The following is a 15,988-nucleotide window of genomic DNA, read 5'->3' on the forward strand; positions in this document are numbered from 1 at the left end:
CTTGTATTTCAGGCCCCTTAAAGTTCTACATGGAAAGAACAAATAGCAAAAGTGTTTGAAAAATAAATTCTCTGATATTTTATGCATTCAACTCTATTTAACAATATTTTCATTATAATTCTAAAATTCAGTTATATAATATACCTACACGCAGATTTGGGATGTAGATTTAAGCAGCCAGTTGAGGAAGCTCAGGCTGTTTACTAATTCTGCTGGCTAAGCATAGTAGTACAAGAATTATTTTATTAAACAAAGAATCGATTGGTAAATGAAATTTTAGCATTTATATATGTGTTATATATACATGTGTGTATGTATATACACATATATGTGTGTAATATATTTACAAAATATGTGTATATATACACACACATATATTATATATATATATATATGTTTGTGTTTATCCAAAAATAAATAAAATACCTTTTGCATCCAAAGGTTTCCAAAACCACACATCTATGTGTAGGTAGGCTATCTTCTGAATAATGCTTGTAAAAGTATTCATCACATTTGGCACTGAAATCCAAAAAGGTTTGAACAGAATATTTTTTTTCTAAGCATTAATAATATTAATTTTTTCATTTGTTTCCTGACTTAAGGCTGTGCAAAGATTTTGATAACTTGTCTCTATATTGCAAGATAGACAATATTTCTTGTTAAAGAAACAATATTTCTTTGTATTTGTGAACATTTAGGTAAATCATAGAATCATAGAATGGTTTGGGTTGGAAGGGATCTTAAAGATCATCTGGTTCCAACCTGTCCCTGGTAGGGACAACTCCCACTAGAAATTTATCCTTGCTTTAATTATCCCTTTGATTTACACGTCTCTTCCTTATTTTTACTTGCTAGCTTGAGCAGATGGAGCTTGAAGTTCGAGAGATCCCACCTCAAAGTCGGGGAATGTACAGCAGTCGAATGAGAAGCTACAAACAAGAAATGGGAAAACTTGAAGCTGATTTCGTGAGTTTTTAACATATCACATGTTAAAATAAGATGGCATCCATGAAATTTTTTTTAAACGTAATCAGTTATTCAGGCAACTGAGTCTGTGTTTTTGATTACTGTGAGAGAGAAGTTCTGCATGTATTTTTCTGTATTTGTGGTCAGATAAAATCTAGGGAAGAGAAGCTTTTATTTTTGTAGCATTCTCAATTTGAGTCAGTAGCCTTCTGCCCCTTTGTCCCAGATCTGGTTTGTTTCTGTGACATTAAACACTGGGAGTGTTTATGCTGTTGGAATAACAGCTGGTAACCTTATTTCTCAAGGAAAGATTGGTAGAGTGTTAGAATTAATACTAAAAATGTAACATAAGTATACTCTTCATGGTAAATAACAATTTGTTTAATTCAGCTTGTTGCAGTGTGGGCAGTAACATGAAAAGCAGTGTAATCTCCAATCCATGGAATTTTTGAATATAATTTATCTCCTATGCATTTATTTTCTTAGTCTCTGTTATTTCTTTTCCATTCCACCTAGATTCTTCTTGGTTTTGGAAAAATCTGTTATAAATACTACATTTTTTCAAGTAATGGACGCAAATTAACAAGATTCCCTTGTCTAGGGTTTTCTGCTACAGTTATCAGTCCTTTTTTGTGACTAGGATTTGCATTGAATAGATTTACATAGAGACAAAACCGTTTTCTCTAAAGTCCTGAAAAAGTTCAAAGGGATTGCAAAGTGTAGGAAAATGCTTTGTTAATTGGCAACAGCTCAGTTCCTCCAGGGTGGGGAGAAAGAAATGACTGTTGGCAGTGTTTTCCATTCACTAGAGAACTGTGAATTTTCTCCGGTTGCTGGCAGCAGTTTATCCCTACAGGGGAGGGGAGTCAATGTTTGTACCTGCAGCCAGGAAATCCAGCTGACTGTCACTCCTCTGTGCTTCTGCCAAGTTGAAGAGTTGCACAAAAATGTATTAGCAGGAAGATGTCTGCAATTCTGTAAAGTTTAAGGAATGTTAGGATAAAAAGACTTGCATCAAAATTTTAGATGATTTCATGCTGTTCCCCTGTAGGAAGTGTATATGGTCTTATTGAGTAAACAGTGGCTTCCAAAAGAGAGCAATTTCTTGTCCAGGAGTGAATGCTGTTTACTTCCTCAGGTGTAGGAGAATTCCCTGTCAGCATACTTGTTGCTGGCCAATTTCTCCATGCTGCCAGAAGAAAGGAGCTGGCACTTCTGTACTCCCAAGCAATAGGGAATGGGAGAGTTCAGAAGAGGAGAAATGAGCATGTGTGGAAGAAATGTGTCAGAACACTAGGACTTGTGATTGGAAGAAGGTAAGTAGTTGCTCAGAGTGAGGAAGCAAAAAATGGCATGAGAAAGAGGAAGGAATAAATTATAAGAATGGGAAAAAAGTCCCCAAATCCAAGGATGGCATTCAGCAAAAGATCAAGGGAAGAAAGTGGAGTGAATAATGAAGCAAAATACTGGGGAGGAGGGGATAAGCCAATGGTTGTGCCTGGAAAAAAATCAGTTGTATAGAAAATAGAATGCTGTTATGATTAAATTTCCTGCATAATCCCAGTTTCTAAGTACTAACACATCTTCTAAGTTTGTATGTGTAGGTTTGAGAATCTTTTTGTCCTACTGTCCAGTCAAATAACAATTTGTTGGAAACTGTATAACAAAATGATTCAATTGTGAGTTCAAAGAAGAAGAGGAGGAAGGAAAGGAAATGTTATTTTGACTCTTTAAACTGCTCTGGCGGGAGGGCCACTGAAGGCAGGAAGTTGAAAATGTTTGCTGAAATTAAAGTGCTTTTGTGCGTTCTGTCTGAATGTTGTCCTGAGTGAGTTGTGACCTGTTTGATTGTAAGAGATTTTTAAAGAGCTTTAGCAGACCTGTAGAAAAAGCAGATCATAGTGTTTCTAAAATGAATTTGCTTTTTTTGAAGGGAAATCTTTAACTGGGAATGATACTGGCAGTTTTGGGTTAGGATCAGCTTACAGGTTTGCTGCTAAAGGTTCTCAGCTCTTCCAAAAGGCAGGCAGATGTGAGTTTGCAAAGTTTTGTGATGTTCTTTATAAACGGGTTGGAATCTCAGCTGGATCGCATTGTATTTGGCTTGGCCTTTCTTCCTGTGTAAAGCACATGTGTGCTGAAGACAGGACATTTCTCAATCATCTTGAAGTGTGTGTTTCATTTAAAGAAATAATCTCTGTGAAATGAATTGCAAGAATTACATAAATCATTATATATTCTTTTAAAACAAGTTCTACATGTATATTTCAGACAAGAAGTGAATGTAGATCTGGAACTGGAACCTTTATATTCATCATAATGAATAAGACTTCTGTTTTTGTGGTTCTTTGTATGCCTTTAACATCTTGCAAATTTGCCAATACCCAAGAAGTTATGGAGAACAGCAGCACAACAACATATTTAAAAGTTAGGAGAAGTAAATGTGAGGTACGTACACTGTCCACGCTTTACTTGAATGATGTGGTTAGTTTCATGCACGCTATGATGCCAGAAGTATATTCTGAAAAATATGCATTTAAGCTTAGTTGAGCTATGCTTTGAAAAGTTCAAAAATCACTTATCTGTCTCTAGTTAGTTTTCTGATCAAGTAGGAAAAAGTTGCTAATAGAAATTTATTTCCCCTCATTGCTAAGCCTTGTTATCTTGAGTCATGCACACAATTACTCATCAGTAGTGTGCAGTCCAGAGGTATGTCTGGAGGCAATGACTTCCATGCACCGTATCCCACATGGGTAACTGGTTACCAACTAACTGCATTAAATGATATTAGAGGAGAAAAAAACTACCTTGCTCCATCTTGTTCTTCCCTGTTGGAGAGGAACAGTGGTAATGAATAAAAGGATAGCTCAATTTTGTCAATAAAAGTACTCAGATACCAGAGCACTGTGATTATGTAGGGGGAAAATTTAACAATGAATGCATTCCACCTCAGCTGAAGCTAGACATTTCTGATACTTGCATCTGGGCTGTGCAGCCTTCCTTGGGAAGGATCCGTGCATGTAGCAAGCAGTTCTGATTGGGCTGTGTCAGGTCACACCAAATTGCTGCCTGGCAGAGTTCCAGATGCCTTGGGAGAAGCATAAGAAGAGGGCAAGAATGAAGTGATACTTTGCAAAAAAAAAAAAAAAAAACAAAAACAAACAAACAAACAAAAAAAAAAAAAAAACAAAAAACAAAACAAACAAACAAACAAACAAAAAACCTGTATGCATATCAAAAGGCCAAGTTTCAGAATTGCTTACTATGCCTGATTAACATGTATCAAAACAGAATTAAACTGTTTGTTAAAGCTTATGTGTTGCTGCGTTGTTGTTGGTGGTGGTGTTTTTTTTTTTGTTTTTGTTTTTGTTTTTTTAACCTTAATTAGATTATCTTATTTTCAATAATATGTATCAGCACCACGGGTACTGATAAGTATTGCAAAGTGTAGTCCCAAACCTTTGGTGGCTCTCGGGCTTGTGCACAGGGCAGGTTTGCCGGGTTGCAGAGGCTGCGGTAATAGCTCTATCTTGTGGCCCCGAGTGGAGTTGCAGACCACGTACTTGTGCTTTCTGAGTTCATTAAAGTTTTTGGACCACCTACTAAAGAGTTTCTGAAATTCAGGCCAAGATTCCTATGAGCAGCTTTTTTTTTTTTTTTTTTTTTTTTTTTTTAATTTATTTTTTCTGCACCTGCAAAGGCATCATCGTGTAGTTTAAGCTTGTAAATATTTTTTTCTCAATTATTCCACATGTAGAATGTCCATGGTAACTGACTGCACAATGTAAGTTATAAATGCAAACAAATGCCTATATTTTATTGCAACCTTTTAATTAAATGGATTTATTTTTTCAAATAGGCATTAACTCCCAAAATAGCCAGTGATCTTTAAACACTGGAAATATACAGTGGTTAAAAGGCTGTCCAGATTTTGTTAATGCACTTTGATCTGAATTTATCCCAATTTGCCTCAAACTGTAACTATCTAAACAGCAAATCTATGCTTACATGAAGCTCACAGTTGAAGTATGAGGCATTCAATAGATAGGTAATATAAATACACAGTAAGTCAATATTATGTATTAATATATGTATTATAAAACACGAGTACCACACAGTCATTGCTGAAAGTAGGATAGGATATTCTGTAAGAAAAATGGCCATCAAACAGAGGAGGTGTAAGAACTGTTCTGTTCTATCATGGTAGCCCAAAGGTAAAATTTGAGGGTAGCATTTGTTATCAGTCTATGAAGCAGTACTTGTTCCTGATAAAGATTCAGAATTGCTACTGTTTTTAGTAATTCTGACCTTCAATTTAGGATCAAAAAAGAGAAGGAGAAGCCACGAATATACTGTATGAAACTGGACAAATTTGATATGTTTTTGGCATTTAGCTTAAGTTCAGTAAATAGTGAAGATACATATTCATATTGCATAAATCCCACAGGTTCTGTTTAATATAATAGTTAAAATGACAGCTACTGTTAAGCTTTCATTTAAGGAGATAAGCAATGGAATTTCATTAGATAAAGCTAGGTCTTTTGTGGGGCTCTGAGTTACCACCTGAGTCCAGGAGCTGACCTGAAGAACAGCTACAATTGTGCCAATCTGGTGCTGGCTTCGTTTTGCCAACACCACCGCCCTTATTTCAGGTTCTGTCACCTACCCAGACAAATAATCATAAGGCTATAAGCATAATGAAAGATGCTTGTCAAAACATGATTTAGAGACTTGCATTTTTATCACCAGCATCTTCCTTAGCTTTCCAGTTTCAGCTCCTTTGCCTACTTGGCTGCTGCTGAACATTGCGCTAACTTCTCCTCTGTAGAGGAAAATTCCATGTTGTCTTCAGTTTGTTTTCACTTCTGTTCCCCACCTCGGTGGGTTTGTGGTGGAAGAAGGTGGAGGGATTATTTGACATTTTGCTGTTACACTACTGCTGCTTTAAATGGGAAAAAAATAAGGCAGGATAGAATACTTATTAGAAATTTATTTATTTATTTATAATTTTCAAGGCTTAGACTGAGCTTTTAATGAAAGATTAAGAGATGCAATAAATTAGATTCCATGAAGAAAACTTACCTTCATTTATTTACATCTTCAGAATATATTTAATTTCATGTGGAAGAGCAGAGAGGGGAGGAATTTTATTTCAGCTTGAAATTTACTCGTGATGACATGCTTTTCCTTAGAGGAAAACGTGAAAGACAGGAGTTAACATGGTTGATTTATAATTAACCTAAAGGGTTAGATCAATTTACCTGAGATTCCTGAGAGGCCAGACTGGTGAAGCACACCTTACTTCCTGGGTTTTTAATACAATACTTGTAGGTATGCTTTACAAAGAACCCTCCCATGTTTGACCAGTAAGGTGCATCTCAGAAGACGATTTGTGAAGATATATTACTGGATAAAGTCAACTAAGCAGCAAATTTTAATTGTCTATAAAGTTAATTCCTTAACCAGATTCTTCTCTCAACCAACTTCCCCTTGATGCTCCTAGGAACTTTTGTAGAGCTCTCTCCAGAGATGTTGCTTCTCGGTTTATGTGTGGTGATGAGACTGGCAAGCTTTGTGGTACGTAGTTTGTTGGTCCTAAGTAACTTAGTGACTGTTGTGGTGGAGATGTTGCACATGATTTTATGAAAAAGCAGTTTGTGGAACAATAGTGTTGGCCTGGTGATTACAAATAAAGGCACTTTCAGAAAATAGTTTGGTGAGTCTGGTAGTTTGGCTGGGGGCTATGTATGAAAGGCATATTGACTCACAATGCACTGTAGACATTCATGCCTTTCTTTCCTTTCTCTTTTCACACAAAAAAACATTTTTTAATTAAACGAAGCCAAAAATTGGTCTACAGCAGAATGAAATCCTTCAGTAAAATATATTTTAAGGCATGTAATATAAATTCAGGATGATGTCAGCTCTGGTATAGCAACACATGCCTTCTTCACTAAGCACGCTTTCTCACCTGGCAGTCTTTAGACATGTCTGGATGCCAACCCTCATCAGCCTTCTTCAGGTAAAGAAGGATCATTTCTCTCTTTACCACATAATTTGTTCTTATGTCAGAACTTCCACTTCTCAAAGTAGTAATATTAAATCTGAGTGCTGGTCTTCCTTGCCAATGTTGGAAGGAGCAATATATCTGCTCAAAATTACTTATAGCCAGCTGGAGAGTGAGGTGAGTTCTTATACAGAAGAGGATGAATTCTGCTTTTTTTGGGCAGGGAGAAGGAGGAAGGCTTTAATGTTACCCTCTTTCTGAGTGATTTTGTATATTAGTCAAGTGATACTCCCCTACCTGCCATGTAAAAAGCAGCAAGCTGTCGTTGTCCTGCTTTTGATAGCAGCAGTAATAAAGACTCTGCAATTGGAACGCAGCAGGCGGTTGTGATGGTGAATAAAGCAGCAGAGAGCATATCTCACTCTCCTATCATCATATTGCCTCACCTGCACTCATATAAATAGAATTTTGATTTGGTTGCTATCATGAGTTAAACATAAAGATTTCAGGAAAAAACAGCTGATAAGCTGAGCAAAAAAAAAACCATCATTTTAACATGCTTACTTTTTGGTTTAGAACTACACTCAAGTTCCTTATCATGATTCACTTTTTTTTTTTTTTTTTTTTAATTTTATTTTGTCTGACTAAAGAGAGGCTAATTTGTGTTTGACTGCAAAGTGGGGAAAGACGTGCTACTGATAAAGGAAAAAACAGGGAGAAGGTAGCGTTTTGACATTGGAAGGATTAGTTACAGACCTCGGATTTCTTGGTTTGTTTGCTCAAGGACTGACACTAGATGGCACTGTTTGTTTGCAAAGCAAGTCCTTTTTTTCTTCTTACGTTTCTTTTTTTTCCTTTTTTTTCTTTTTTTTTTTTTTTCCTTTTTTTTTTTCTTTGGTAGTAACTGAAATTACTGTTTCATGAATAAAATATTTCTGGTGGGATTTGCATTTCTATATTGGCTGAAGATACTGTGTTGAATGTTTTATTAACCAGCCCAGTGCAACTGTCAGCCTATTAAAGAGATCCAATGGACCCTGTTTAGCTAAATAAACTAAATAAATCCAATTCGTCAAATTGTGTTCCTGGCTGTTTATTTTCCATTCTTTTGATGTACAGTTTATTTTAAGTTAAAGCCACATAGTTTTAAAAATTAATGTGAAAATAGAATTTAGTGTTTGAAACATGAGGATACTAATTGCCGTGGTCAAAGCCAGCTTTCCTTTATGGTGAAGTAACAGTCTGGTAAATGGTGAACTTTCTGTTGGTAACTGATTAGCTGTCCTGTGTCAAAAATTAGTTTGGTTAACAAATGGCTAATTTTTTATTTTTATTTTTATTTTGGCTGCATGCTGGGTTCTGTTGCTTTCATAAAATGAAACTTGAAACAGGCAGTGCTGTTAAAAGTAGCTATTTCTACCCAACTTCAAGAGGTTTGCTCTTCATCTTGATATTTTCTCAGTCGAAATTCAAGGGGAAATTTTTATATGATCATTACATATTGAACGCTTGTTGAAAATCCTATTGCGTCATAGGCAAATATTAGAGTATGAAAAAATCTCTTTGCATAACCAAATATATTGTATGTCAGGGTGTCAAATAGCTGTCAAACATTACAAATAGTGGCATTCATTATATTCAGCTAGTACAAATAATATTTTAGTTACCTTATTTTTTGCTGAAAACCTTTACCATAGAATAGCAGATTTATGATAATACGTAGTAAAAATTCTTCTGTGACAGTTAACAATTACTGTAAATGCAAACGTATTCTAAATTTCTTAATAAGGGAAATGAAGAAAGTGATAGATGTGTTCTCCCATTCTTTCTGATGATTTACAGTGTGCTGTTTTAGTGATGTTGTATGTTAACTTTTGTGTATTTTACCAGAAATTGAAGTTGCCTCGTGTTACATAGTTTTATTTTGCTAATCTCGAGTTTCCAAAAATGGCACAAAAAGTTCAATGTGATAGAAACACGTTTAAGTTAAATTGCTTTTGTTTTGTATTTGTATTTTGTTTGTTTTGTTTTTCTCTCAGAAATCTACTGTAGTGGATTGAAAAGCATTTGTGAAGTATAAACACCTAAGTATGAACTTCACAGTGTCAAGGATACTTAGGGAGAATGATGCAATCCATTCATTCAGCCGTTATTTTCTTGCAACTTACAGTTGAATTTAACTGAAATTGTAAATTTTGCTGCCACCCTTTCCCAGACTCTAACCCAAGAACAAAGTAGGTGTTTGTGCTTATGCCTTCAGTGTTCAATAGAATCTTATTTCCTTATGTAGGTAGAATTTCATTTGTCCAGAGAAAAAATATTAAACTTATTAAATATTTACATGTTAATATTTACAAGTTGCAAATATTTAAAAATGTCATTTAATAACCAGGACATGCAATGTTAAACTGTTTTCTCCCAGATAAAACCTTCTCATTTTGTGCTCTGCATTGATTCTTTTTAACACAACAGCATTGAGCACAGAAGGAACTTTATGGTTCTTTAAAATTGGCTAGTGCAGGTACACAGAGATGGAGTTTTACAACAGTGGAGTGGCCTTGTTTCTGGCGTAAGGCTTGGTGAGGAAGGAATATAAAGCAAAAAATGCAGCTGGAAGTGGAATAGAATGATTTTTTTTTTTCCCCTCTTGTAATGTTCTTTACTATCTGAAGCATATGGAAGAAGTGTGAATATCTCTGTTCCTTTGTTTGGTAACTTTTTATTTGTATTCTGCAACCATTTAGTAGTCAGTCCCAACTACAGTCAGTTTCCCTTTGCAAGCTGCTGTACAAACCACAACAAAAAGTGATTCTTGGCCACAAAGTCTGTTTAAGCTTGCTGTTCTTAGAGGAGAAATCCCTGCAAAGACTACTTAGGAATAAGTTGCACATTTGACAACGTAATGCTTGTCTCCATTTACAACAGGTGGATCAAGTACAGCACCTCCCTTACTTTTCATGTGATTTTTATAAACTGCCGTTAGAGTGCCTGTGCCAGGAAAATAAGCCTTTTCCAATATTTAATAATTACTGCAGAGGTTTCACTCCTTAAAGATCTGATCAATGAGCATTAGAGTAGAAATAAAAAGATAGTAAAAAAAAGGATATAAGAGGTTACTTCTGGGATCAGTAATAGAATAGAGTAATATTCCCCTGCTAGAGTACAATTTAACCATTTCTGATGGATTTTATGAGGGGGAAAAAAAAGAAAAGCAGTTTTTTGCTATTTGGTGCCTGCTGCTTAAGAAAAGGATATTAGGGAGTGTGATGGGGGCTCTGCATGTTTGCTATTGAGTGGCATGTCCAACATGTTTTTTTTCAGAGAAGTTAAGATTAGAATGAGTACAGATAGTGTTCGCCAATTTACCTTGGAAGCACAATGGGTAGGATTTTGGAAAAGACCAAAATGCAATTTCATACTTCCGATCTGTTCAACAGGAATTCACGTACGAAGCCTGGCAAGTCAAAGGGAAGACTCCTACTGTGTTTGTTGGGTCTTGGATTGGGCCTTAGATAGAAAACGTGCCTGTGTTATAACGTTAGCACCTTCCTCCACACTGATTCATGAGTAGAAGGGTTTTGAGCCATTATTCAATCAAACTATATCCTTTGCTGTGGCATATCACCAACCAGGAAAAAAGTGGTACTTAATATTTAATGTAAGAGAGAATAATGACATTAATGCCAAATCAACTTCTCTTATCTCAAAACTTGAAAAGTAATTTATTAAATCTATAATGATATTTTAGGAAATGTAACTGCAAGCATTTTGACCGAGGCATGCCTGTTTTGTAGAGCACCTAGCAGAAGAGCGCTTCTCATCCACAAGTACAGCTCTTTGGCACTGTGATAACGAGTATTAAAGAACTTAAATAAAGAACTGTGCAAAGAATGGAGTTGGTATGTTGATGTGTTTCTTTTAATTATTTTTGTTTGTGTTGTTTAGGAAATGTAGGTTAGTTTCAATATTATTGATTATTCTACTAACATCTGTCTTTGAAACTAGAGGTTTTATTTTTATAGTACTTAACATCCTTAAAAAAAGCTACTATTTACCTAAAATTATTATGTGAGTAAAACTAGTAGAGGTAAGCTTAATTATGATTTTAAAAGTTTTTTATTTAAAAAGTATTTGATTTGTAATGACTGCATTTGTGTATTGTTTTGTAATTCAATGTTATTGGTACCCTTGTGTGACAATGTGATTTCCTCTGCTTTCTGCCCAGCCTTTAGGAGAAATCAGACTCTTGTGGTTCAGTTGTATAAGCTTCCCACAAAGTTAGTTCAGTCAACTAAATCAAAACAAAAAGTTATAGAAAGGTCAGGATTAAGTTAGAGGTTGCTAACCTGAATCACTTTCCTAGCCTTTTTAAGCCCTTAGTGCTCCTTTTGTCTTTTCCTCACCTTCTATCACGTTGTCCTCCTGTTAGATCTTTATTTCAGTTGAAGGCACCTGGGCTGCATCTTTCTTCCAACCCATACTTGGAGTCAGTTTCAAACGTGTTATTAAGGTCCCCTTTTTCCGTTCTTGGGCTACACATACTGTGTTCAGCAGCACGGATCGGTGGCTCAGCATTTGTGCCCTGTGGAGATCTCAGTTTAAAATGCATGAACTTTAGAATAAGGAAAATTTGTTCCTCTCCCGCCACAGTTTTGCTTTTCTTTTTCTGCTTCTCTTTCTGGGACAAACTTGAGGAGTTTTCTCTTTTAATTCGTAGCTAGAAAGTACTGGGTTGCTAAGGTCACTTGCTGAGTTTCCTTCTCTGCAATCTAGCACCAGTTTGCAAGCCATTTGTACCTTTAAAATATCTCTTAGCTGTTGCCTTTTCACCCACATGGGGCTTCATGTACAGAGGTGTTTGGTTTGGCAGTGCTATGATATTGAAGTGAATCCCCCAGTCTCCTCACTTACTGCACATGAGCATTGATAGGGTTGCTTTTGGAGAAAAAAAAAAAATGGAATCTCTGTTTTGGGTGTGCACCAAACACACTCCAGCCCCAGTAGGGAAATAAGGGTCAGAACCAAAGCCTGGTGTTTCAGGCAGCTTTGAACCCTATGTAAAATGAGGATGTTTGGTCAAGAAGTAAGCTAGATCTCCACAGCAGAGCAACTGTAGTGGAAAAACACCAAGATACCATCTTTTCTGATGTAGTTAGATGTATTATTTTGGAGCAAGAATGTCTTTTAAGGTCCTTCCTTTTGTAGAAGTTTCAGGGCCTTTGTAAATTTCCATTCCCCTTCTCATATATTTCAAATAAAAGAAACCAGGGTACAAGGTCTTACAGCCCGAAGTCTGGTTATTAGTATGTTTGGACTGCTTTCATTTTTGGAAATTGTCTTTTCATTTCAATTACTATGGAAAGATCACTTATGATGGTTCATGTGTCAATTCTTTCACCTACTTGTCATTTGAACAAAAAAACAAAACCTTTAATTTTCCATTATATCCAATGCACTTTAAAGATCCTCAGCATTGAACTTATGCTATCAACAAATAATTAGTGGCTGATACTTATGATATTCCATATCTAAGTCCCCGGCTTTACTCACTGCCATTTTGATGCAAAAGTGACATGAATTAGTGAAATTCTTGTTATCTAAGCAGTAGGAAATCCAAATCAAGTATTGAAAACTATGTTCAGCAAGTGTGGCGTATTCTAATAAATCATTATCATTTTCTCTGCCTTCTAAGTTTAATGGAATAGTTAAGAGACTATGGCATGCAATAGTCCTCAATGTCCATATTATCAAATCATAGTATCAGCTTGGTAAAGAATTACATGTCCTGTTTCTAGCAAGGAGATAAATTGTCAATTACCAGACCGCTCTCTGTACCCCCCACCCCCTTTAATCTCTTTTGTAGTATCTGGTGAAATTTGGCACGGGTTTGGCTTGGGTGTTTGAAGTAATCTATGCAATGGAGTTTATCTTTGTTTTCAGATAAATAAGATTTTTTTTTCCTGTATTGTGAACTGTGACAATCTGACTGGAATGCCTCACCAATGAGTTGTTTGGTTGTGTGCTGGTGGTGGGAAATTCTTGAAATCTGACCAGGCTGCCTTTTACATTTTTGAGGGCAATATCTAGGAAGAAGCAGGAGACGGTTGTCCTTCTGACATTATAAACAAAAAAGGGGGAACATGACAGTAGCATTCCTCCCAAGGCAATTGAATCAAATGCCTACTGCAGGAAGTGAAAATAAATGTATTGCTTTGCTGAACTGCGGAGTTGTACTGAAAGTTTCTTGTGCCTTCTTGTGTGCAGGCTTCATATACTCTAGATCACTTCAGAAGAAGAAATCTTTGGTTTATGTTTAAATACAGGTGAACAAGTTTTTTGTTTGTTTGTTTGTTTTGTTTTGTTTCTGTTGTTCTTCTTTTGTTTTGTTTTTAATATAAAACAAAACCCTTTCCCCTGCCCAAAACAGTCAAAAATGAATTTCACATTCTCCAAGAATTATGATCTGTCTGCAAACTTCACTGTTGGACACATCACTTAAAAAATAGCCATATGGAGAAAAATGCATGATGCACTTATTGGCAGAGAAAAGCCAATAAGCCCAATTTGATTCAGGAAGCTGAGAAACATTTTAATAACTTTTTGACGTTTTCGTAGTCCTTATTTACCTTATCAATAGTTATGGTGACATATGATTGTCAACTTTTTATATTAAACCAAACTAATAAATTAAACATGTTGTGTTTATACCTGATGAAAGCTGACGTTTTGGAAAGGTGTTAAAATATACTGACAGGTCTTGTTCATAAACTCCTTTGGTATAAATATGTAGATGACATCTTTAGATATTGTTTGTACATAGGCTGATAGGCAGGAAACGTTGACAACGTAACAAATGCAAATGTCAACCCCACAATTTAACCTTTCTGTGTAGGAAAAGATGTTAGTTTTAAGTTACATGTATCTTTTAACTTTATTTTCAAAGTTTTTTTTTGAGCCTGTTATCACTGCCGTTTCATGTGCCACTGAAAGTAACGCTGCAATAAGAAAGATTTGCACTTAAGAGCTTTTCTCTGTGGTGTTCCTACTTAAATGACTGCAGCTGAGAGGGTTGTTTTTTCTTCTAATTCTTTTTATTTTTCATGTTCATCTGGTATCTTCTGAATCTCACTGTTACATCACCTGTTCATTCCTGACTTGCCAATGGTTCAGGGCTTGTAAGGGTAACTCCAGGGCAGTAAAACAGTAAAACTATTTTTAAAATGTTGGAGCAGTTTATTATTACAACAAACACGTGGCCTTGCCTTTAACCCGGATCAGGGTTGCTTTGTATGCAAAATATCTCTAACCTGCATGTTTCTGGTCTCCTTGGTGGTGACATGAAGCCAATGTGTGTTGTCTGTTTGCCTCTTTCGGCAACCTCTGTGAGCCATGGTTAGGATCACGCTGTGCTGTTAGCCACAGCTTTAGGTGTCAGGGCCTGGAGGGCACCAATAACTTTTCACAGCCCCGGGTAGCCTACCCCCAGGACCCCATTTCAGCCCCAGGAAGGTCCTGCTCATGGCCCAGGACCCCATTTCAACCCTGAGGCTATCAGTCCCTGCCCCAGCAATGCTGTAAGATGTCTGCAGCTCCCATGGCCCAGCCCTGCTCAGCTGTCGACCCACGCCCTGAAAAATTGCTGACCTGAACCTGTTGGTGCTGGGAGCCGTGCAGCTGGGCCAGGTGTCTCAAGTGACCTCTGAGTTCTCTGCCCTCTGTCTTTCTGAGTCCTAAAACTGCCTGTTCCAAACTGTTCGAGTAATGTTTTTATACCACACACCTAGGCTCGCCTACCTGGTGCCTGGGTGAGCAGTACGTGCTCTTTTGTGCACCAGCACTGGGGGCCTCTGGTGGGATTCCTTAGCTCTTACTTAGAGCACATGCTGAAAGATAGACTATCTTGCCCTGCTACCAGCATGGCAGTGATGACTTGAATCCTCAGAGCTGTGAGCAGAGATCCCACAGAATTCTGTAACCTGTCTCAGCTGTCCCCAATTTCACATTTCAGGCTCATGAGGAGCATGAGGAAGAAAATCTTGCTGTGCTTCACACCGTAATAGGTTTTTCTTCTGGCTTTTGGTGATTTCATGACTGAGATGAACTTCTCCATAATGTTCCTGCTGCTTCTTCTGGCGAGTCTTCCTTTATCACTATTGGAAAAGGACTGGTAGGTTGGAATTGCTCTGGTGGATATCTTGGGAAGTTGAACCCAGCTCTCAGGAGGGAGGGATTCAGAGTGCTTTGAATATTGGCTAAATATTGAAAACGGCTAAAGACGTGCCTGTGAGTCTCAGCAAGGATGATCCACCCTGTCCTTGCACCTTATTAAGTAAGTAAGCAGTAAGTTTGCAGATGACACCAAGTTAGGTGCGTGTGTCGATCTGCTTGAGGGTAGGAAAGCTCTGCAGGAGGATCTGGATAGGCTGCACCGATGGGCTGAGGTCAACTGCATGAAGTTCAACAAGGCCAAGTGCCGGGTCCTGCACCTGGGGCGCAATAACCCCAAGCAGAGCTACAGGCTGGGAGAGGAATGGTTGGAGAGCTGCCAGGCAGAGAAGGACCTGGGAGTGATGGTGGATAGTCGGCTGAATATGAGCCAGCAGTGTGCTCAGGTGGCCAAGAAGGCCAACGGCATCCTGGCTTGTATCAGGAACAGTGTGACCAGCAGGGCTAGGGAGGTGATCGTCCCCCTGTACTCAGCTCTGGTGAGGCCGCACCTCAAGTACTGTGTTCAGTTTTGGGCCCCTCGCTACAAGAAGGACATCGAGGTGCTTGAGCGGGTGCAGAGAAGGGCGACGAAGCTGGTGAGGGGCATGGAGAACAAGTCCTACGAGGAGCGGCTGAGGGAGCTGGGCTTGTTCAGCCTGGAGAAGAGGAGGCTCAGGGGCGACCTTATCGCTCTCTATAGGTAACTCAAGGGAGGCTGTAGCGAGGTTGGGGTTGGTCTGTTCTCCCACGTGCCTGGTGACAGGACGAGGGGGAATGGGCTTAAGTTGAGCCAGGGGAGTTTTAGGT

The 15,988-nt window shown here is 37.6% G+C and overlaps 1 protein-coding gene across 4 annotated transcripts in view; it reads left to right on the forward strand.

The window, feature by feature from the left end:
• The window catches only part of VTI1A (vesicle transport through interaction with t-SNAREs 1A), a 270,491-nt gene that overhangs the window by 11,626 nt on the left and 242,877 nt on the right, over positions 1-15,988 (forward strand). For all 4 annotated transcript variants that reach the window (XM_032191552.1, XM_032191550.1, XM_032191551.1 and 1 more), the window contains exon 3: positions 856-966. In XM_032191552.1, coding sequence (XP_032047443.1) covers positions 856-966 — 111 coding nt within the window. The remainder of the gene's footprint in view (positions 1-855; positions 967-15,988) is intronic.

Source organism: Aythya fuligula, chromosome 7 (assembly GCF_009819795.1).
Source record: "Aythya fuligula isolate bAytFul2 chromosome 7, bAytFul2.pri, whole genome shotgun sequence".
Lineage (NCBI taxonomy): Eukaryota > Metazoa > Chordata > Aves > Anseriformes > Anatidae > Aythya > Aythya fuligula.